Source organism: Ornithodoros turicata, chromosome 6, assembly GCF_037126465.1.
Source record: "Ornithodoros turicata isolate Travis chromosome 6, ASM3712646v1, whole genome shotgun sequence".
In the NCBI taxonomy this organism is placed as follows: Eukaryota; Metazoa; Arthropoda; class Arachnida; order Ixodida; family Argasidae; genus Ornithodoros; species Ornithodoros turicata.
This window is the reverse complement of record NC_088206.1, coordinates 35,814,425-35,822,081: the sequence shown is the minus strand read 5'-3', so window position 1 is coordinate 35,822,081 and position 7,657 is coordinate 35,814,425. Positions and strand designations below refer to the sequence as shown.

Here is a 7,657-nt window from a genome sequence, read left to right as displayed (position 1 = left end):
TTTTCCTTCCTGTTTCTCGATGTACACGGCAGGGCAATCTTGACAAGATACCTTGTATACAACGCCTCGTTCTTCTTCCGGTGGTGTTCTGTCCTTGGGGTGGCTTAGTACGTTCCTCAGTGTTGTCGTGGGCTTAAATGCAGTTTTAATGTTCACCTGGGAGAGCACCCGTCTAATTGGTTCTGACCACACCCTTCAGGTAGGGGATGGTAACGTACATGGGTCTTTCTTGACTACTTTCCACCTGTTCCGGGCGTGTATTCATCATTCGGTGGTATGTATCACAGATAAATTGCTCGGGGTATGCCCTTCTTCGTAGATCCGCTTTGGCCTTTGTTATTTCTTCATGTCTTGTCTGATGGTCTGAAGGGATCTTCATGGCACGTGAAAGCAGGGAACGAACAACCGATCGCTTGTGTTCAAGAGGGTGCCCCAAACCATATTGCAGGACTGACCTGTGTCGCACGGTTTTCTGTAAACCGAGGTCTTCAAGTTTCCGCAAAGTTTCCTTCAAGTTTCCGCACTGTGATCAATCTCTCTTCCAAACGACTGGACGACGACCACACCTCCGTGCTAACTAAAGGTATGAACTACGCCATCATTCCCCGAAGCATACCTGTTAGCGAGATTGTGTCGGAAGTAGAAGAGACAGACTGCGGCAAGTCAAAGATTTAAACAGCAGCCATAGCGGCGAGGACAAAGTAATCGGAATACTACAGAACGCAAACCTTCCGCCTAAAAACATCACAAAAGCTGAACAGAATGCTCTAAAAGACCTTCGCAACGACGATACAATTGTTATTTTGCCCGCCGATAAAGGCAAAGCGACTGTGATACTGAATCGTGACGATTACGACAGCAAGATGGAGTCCATCCTTCAAGACCGCTCCCATTTCAGCGAACTATCGGGTGACCCAACAGCTGCATCTGAGAGAAAGATTGTTGCCGCGCTCAGGAAAACTCAGAACTAAGAAAGTAATTACGGACAGTCTGTACTGGAAACTTTTCACCTCCGACGGAGCGACTCGAAGATATTGGCCTACCGAAAGTTCAAGAACAATTGTCCTCTTGCGCCCCATTGTGTCCTTCATAGGTGCACCGTCCTATAACGTGTCTAATTCCTGGCTGAACTGTTGGCACCTTTAATGTACAAGAACGACCGGTCGGTGAAGAATCTGCGGAATTTTGTGAGCTCATCCGTGACATCGCATAGACGATGGCGACGTCATGATGTCCTTTGATGTACATCTCCTGTTTACAAACGTGCCATTGACGTAGCTCTGTCCGTAGTTCGAACGAAGCTGAGAGCTGACGTTGACTTAGAAGACCGCACTGATCTTTCAGTTTGAAGACATTTTAGAACTTTTAAAGTTATGCCTCGGACAAACCTTCTTCCAATTCAAGGAAGGTTCTTTAAACAAACCGACGGATGCCCCATGGGCAGCCATTTCCGACCATTGCCAACTTAGTCATGGAGTTTGTTGAAGACAAGGCCTTAGAGGACGCAGGACAATTCATCACCTTTTACAGACGTTATGTTGACGACACATTTGTGATTATTAAGAAGAATTTCAACCAATCCATTCTTTGACAAGCTGAACAACATTCATCCTAACATCCAGTTCACGTGCGAGGAGGAGAAAGAAAAAGATCGCCTTTTTGGATGTCCTCGTGCAAAGTGACCCGTGCGGAAACTTGAAGACCTCGGTTTACAGAAAACCGTGCGACACAGGTCAGGTCCTGCGTTATGGTTCGGGGCACCCTCTTGAACACAAGCGATCGGTTGTTCGTTCCCTGCTTTCACGTGCCATGAAGATCCCTTCAGACATCAGACAAGACATGAAGAAATAACAAAGGCCAAAGCGGATCTACGAAGAAGGGCATACCCCGAGCAATTTATCTGTGATAACATACCACCGAATGATGAATACACGCCGGAACAGGCGGAAAGTAGTCAAGAAAGACCCATGTACATTACCATCCCCTACCTGAAGGGTGTGTCAGAACAATTAGACGGGTGCTCTCCCAGGTGAACATTAAAACTGCATTTAAGCCACGATAACACTGAGGAAACGTACTAAGCCACCCCAAGGACAGAAACACCACCGGAAGAAGAACGAGGCGTTGTATACAAGGTATCTTGTCAAGATTGCCCTGCGTGTACATCGGAGAAACAGGAAGGAAAACACGAACAAGAATGAAGGAACACAAGAAAGATATCGAGAAATCAGCAACAAACCCAACAGAACTGTGTGAACACGCGCGCAAAAAGGACACGTGTTAGACCTTGACAACCCATGCATTCTGGCGAAAAAGAACAAATGGGGGGTGAGGAGACAACTGGAGTCATGGCACATAAAGAAAACAAAAGAAGCTATCAATCGACAAACCAGGCCCCTCCCAGAATGCTACGCTCCTCTTCTACGTAAATACCCGGTGACGACCAGGACAGCGTCATTCTGATGATGGGACCCGAATGGGACCCGAAACGTTAACTGTATTTTGTTATGTTTGTTGAAAGCCGGTGCGGTTCAAACTAGTAAAGATGTCTACTCCTGGCAATTGGACTATATTCAAAGGCTGGATCGCGCGTGGGAGAGGGATCGTTGGGGAGAGTCGTGCATTCGGGCCGCCATGTTGGAGGGCCCACTGGCGCCGGCTGCTCCCATAGGAAACAATAGGAAGCGATTTGATTTGGAGTATTTATTGCGGTGTAAACTGGCATGACATGCCCTTTAGTTTAAAGGAAATTTTAAAAAATGCGGGCAGCCCCGCTTGAGCTAAATGCGGACGACAGAATGCGTTGGGCCCACATTATGGCGGCCGGTGACCACGCTGTGGAGCACCCTATGCGCGATCCAGCCTATACTATAGAGATCAGTGAGTGCACCGTTTCAGGTTTTCCATTACGGAGATACCTCGCTCGCACTAACTCGGAAGTCCACCCACGGCAAGGGGGAGCGAGCCTAACCTAACCTGAAGGAGAGCACTGCGGGACATGGAGTTGGAGATTGAGAGTGCGGCATATACAAAGAGGTCCTCAGACAGAAAATTCGGGGGAGGGGGCAGAGCCACCGTGAAAACTCGAGAAACGGTGGACTGTTCCCCTTCCCCCACATTCCGATTGATACCGAAACTAAACAGGAGCAGCTTTCCAAGCTAGGGCTCCGGAACGAACCGACAACAGTAAAAAACGACAAAGAAAAAGAAAAGAAAGAAAAGAGAGGAAGGAAGCAGCAAAAAAGGTATATTCGCTTGAACCGCAACGGGACAAAAACCATTGCAAACACGTTTTTCTTGAGCCGGCCTCGGCATTTAGCAGCTTTTCTGAACCCTGATGTGGATTACAGGCCCAAATAATGACAAATGAGCAAGCAAGAATCCTCGTTGCTCACTTTTTGGTGTTTTACGTCGTTTGAAGTGCAAATTGTTGCGCCCCACCACTAGCGCCACATTCGCGTTCACCTAAAATTGCTCCTCTGTTGAAAACTGTCCTTGTCGGCTCGCATGGCCGCGCCCATGAAATCGGCAATCAGTTGTTCTTGTTTTCTGGAGTGTACACCAAACTGTTTACAGTTCAAGGTACAGGTACTTAATACGAGTGGGAAAGCCTAGGCGGTCTTCCTCTGGGTTCGTGGGTGCATCAACGATGCACCCACGAAGTTGATGAGCATAGTTTTCGGGATGGCTGTGTGTGCGACAGCTGATATCTTTCCTCTCGCAAGTGGACGTATGCTGTAGGTTAGGAGTAGTATTGGATAAAACACGACTTAACGAGCAACATGACACCTTCTCCTCTCTCACCCCCCCTGTTACCCCCAATTTTGCAATTTGCACCCCCACCAAATTTTTTTAAAATTTTTTTTTTTCAATTTTTTCACTTAAAATCGCTCATACACGCATAAGAATGTGATAATAGAGCGTAGAATATAATTTTCAATTAATAAATTCAATTACTTTCATTCCAACGAGAGAGAGAGAGGAGGAAAATATCAAATTATCGTTAAGTCGTGTTATTCTATAACGAGACACACGAAAAGAAGCGCACATACGCATAAATGCACTTTCTAAACTCATTTAATAAATTCAAGTCATTACTATACACATTCAATTCATTAATGTGTCAGTCCAGGTTCGGTAACAGCATCAGCCCATGGGCGCCGCCATTGCAAAGCGTCACACCAGGCAGGTCGGAAAGCATACGTCAGGTGGCAGCACCGCTGTCATCATGGGGACTTCCGTGGAATGCAGAAAGAAACAAAACAAAAAAGTGCTAACGAGGGGAAAAACACGCGAAAACAGGCACACACACACAAATTTTCACCATCGCGAATATGTGCGGGCATGCACCGACGAGTATAGCAACAAGGGTCATTGACAGAATGGCGTACAAGGGAATTGCGAACATGTTTGGGCATGCACGGACAAGAATAATAACAACAAGGGGAAGACTTTCTGCTAATCGCAACAAGGTAATCGACAAAATATCACTACTCCAATACACGCTGACAAGTAATCGCAGTTAGGGGGTAGGTAAACGCGTCAACAGAAGAGGAAGTATTAAAACGACAACTCACCGACATCCAAGCATATCTGTGTGCACACACACACCGCCCTCCATCTTCTCTTTACACGACTAAAGAGTTCACCAGCACATCAACGGTCACGATACGAGCGACGCGCCAGACGTCCGCACCCGACGAGAGGCAAACAGAAAACTGAATCTGGCGCCCTCTCGCGGAGCATACGTCACACGCGCGCGCTCGCAGCGCCACCACGTCTGCCGTCGGACGTTTCGGTTTTGGTCTCGTCGCCCTTCACGTCTCGCGCGCTCGCAGCGCCACCACGTCTGCCGTCGGACGTTTCGGTTTTGGTCTCGTCGCCCTTCACGTCTCGCGCATGCGCTTCGAGCACGTGGTGGTGGTGGGTGGAGGATTCGCTTTCGTTCTGACGCCCATTTCTTTACGTTTTTTATTTGGAAGCGCCGTATAAAGGGAGAGCGCGCTATCCGCGCGTTACATTCAGACCAATACTTGGAAAACACATGTGTGGTTTATTCTCCTGCGTTTCTCGCCGTCGCCAGGAAAGAAAAAACGAAGAACTTCGCGAATTTATTCGCGGCATCGTGGAGGAAGCTTTTCAAGTCCACCGCCTGGAATGGTTGCAAGCACGTCAAGAATGTGTCAGGACAAGATGAAGACGCTCGACCGCATCTTAGCGGCAGACAGACTGACGAGAAAAAAGTCACCTTTAGTCTGGATAAATCTGTTTGGGAACGCAGTTCGGACCTCGAGGACGACGACGACGACGATGTGTAAATAAAGCGATGTATTTCTCTACGAGTCTCAGTCTCTTCTTTTTCTTCGCGCAACGTGTGCACACACGTCATGTCTAACCCCGAACCTTTTCGTTTCCGCCATCCTTTTCGTTGTATTTTAAGCGGCCCCTCCATGTGCGGTAAATCCACATTCGTAACGAACGTGTTGAGGAACCTGAACAACGTCGTGGACAAGCCTCCCTCGCAAATATTCTACGTGCAGAAATATGCTTCACCGAGCATGCAGGACAAATTTGGGGACTCCGTAAATTTACCAAGGAGCTACCTCGCGAGTGGGATACGTCGCGCGCCACGCTCATCATCGTCGACGATCATATGACCGACGCCAATTCCTTGAAGGAGGTGACCGATCTTTTCATTCGGGGGTTCTCACCACGCCAACGCGTCGATCTTCTTACTCGTACAAAAACATCTTTTTCAACAGTAGCCATTTTAGAACTATAATCCTACAACGCCAGTTACGTCGTCCAGTGGCGCACCGTGCGCAGCGTGCAGCCAGATGGAACATTTCGGCCAACAGCTATTCGGCTAGAAAAAGATTAGAGTATTTTCTGGACGCATATAAACCAAGCGATGTCGTCACCCCACGCCTTATTTATACGTGGATCTTCACAACTATACGCACGTGGACCACAGGTTGCGTAGCAATATTTTTCCGGGAGAACGTCAATATATCTACGCTCCGAATGAATCTCCGTCCCTCATCTCACTTTACTCGAAGTACTTTCCACTTTACCCCCTCCGCGCCGTCGTCCACGTCTTTGAGACGTTCTTCCTCCTCCGACATGAAACACCTCTCCCGAAATTTGTCTCAATGTATTGAACGGAAAAGTGTCGTTGGCTCCAGATACGTTCGCGGCGTTTGAAGAAGCACAAACGCTTCTTACGCCGGCTCGCATACAAAAGATTCACAAGAATCCGCAACGTTCTGAAGCACTATCTGTCTCAGCAGCGAGGGCAGTGCGTTCTTTCGTCGGTGGTTCCTCTCCTGCTTTCCGCCGTGTTGAACCTTTTCGACAATGGCCAAGAGAATTGAAGTGACCAGTTCTATCGGAAATATTCTTTCTCTAAGGAGAGTGACGACGTCAAAGTGGAAACTCATACTGCAGGCACTGTACCGCATACTCAAGCAGTAACGGATTCGATCCCTACGACAATAAAAACAAGACGTCCGACGCTACAAATGACTTTGACTATTCGCTCCTCTCTCCAGAGGTTGACGAAGAGGAAGCGGAAATGAGTCGTACTCGGAATTAAAAAAAGTTATTTCCTGGATAGCGAGGGTTGTGTCCTCCGTGTCGGGCAAGCCCCATCAGGCACTCCTCCGTTTACGAACTCGTTAATTATTTGTTACAACGTAAGACGGGGAAGAAACCTTCCTGGTTCCCCAAAGTCTCGAAACTATTGCGCCTGATTTCCCTTCCCAAACCTCGCGAGTCTCAGCAGCAGCAGCAGCAGCAAGCCTCAATTGCGTGGACGACTTATGGAGGGATATGAGAAACCAGAGGGTGGTTTGGGGGGCGTGGACCGCTATAGAAAAGCGCGATCACTGAGCAAAAAGAAGGCTCTTGCCATTCTCAGAAAGCTGGACGCCTACAACCCTTCACCATCCGGTGAGAAGAAAATTTAATAGGAGACGCATCATCGCGCTCAAGATCAACGACGAGGGCAAATGGTTCTCGCCGACTTTTCAAATACAAGAGATATCAACGGTGGCTACCGCTACATTCTCGTGGCGATTGATTCCCTCTCCCGCTTTCTGCGCACCCTCCCGCTAAAGACGAAACGCCCCGCCGAAATGAAAAGGTCCATGATGCGACTTTTTCGGGGGTGGTAACGTACCTACACGCATCTTTTGCGACAGAGGCGGGGAATTCTACAACAAGACCGTCAAGGTGTATCTTTCACGAAAGAAGGTACACTTGTATTCGACCTTCTCTCCAGTAATCAAAGCATCGCAGGCAGAACGCGTGATACGCACTTTACGCGACAGAATATTCCGTTATTTTAGAGTAACGGGAAAATACCACTTTGTTTCCGCGCTTCCCAAGATCGTGCGCGACTACAACAACACCAAACACAGGACTTTGGGCATCAGCCCGTCCGAAGTCACACCCGAAAACGAATTGGAGCTGTTCAATAAGATAAATGGGAAGCCCGTCGTACCCTCCGTGAAAAAGAAGCTCAAACTGGGGGATAAAGTGAGGGTCCTACTACACAGAAAAGGTTTTCATAAGAGCTCGGAAGGGAGTTGGTCGCCTCAGATTTCACCGTCTCCCGCCTGAGAGACACCTCTCCTCCCGTCGTACACCTGGAAGA

At 48.2% G+C, this 7,657-nt stretch overlaps 1 protein-coding gene across 1 annotated transcript in view; it reads right to left on the bottom strand.

The window, feature by feature from the left end:
- The window catches only part of LOC135398489 (uncharacterized), a 9,412-nt gene extending 3,287 nt beyond the window's left edge, over positions 1 to 6,125 (bottom strand). The window contains exon 1 of the mRNA XM_064629890.1: positions 6,049 to 6,125. Within this exon, the coding sequence (XP_064485960.1) occupies positions 6,049 to 6,125 (77 nt within the window). The remainder of the gene's footprint in view (positions 1 to 6,048) is intronic.
- Positions 6,126 to 7,657: the final 1,532 nt, after the last annotated feature.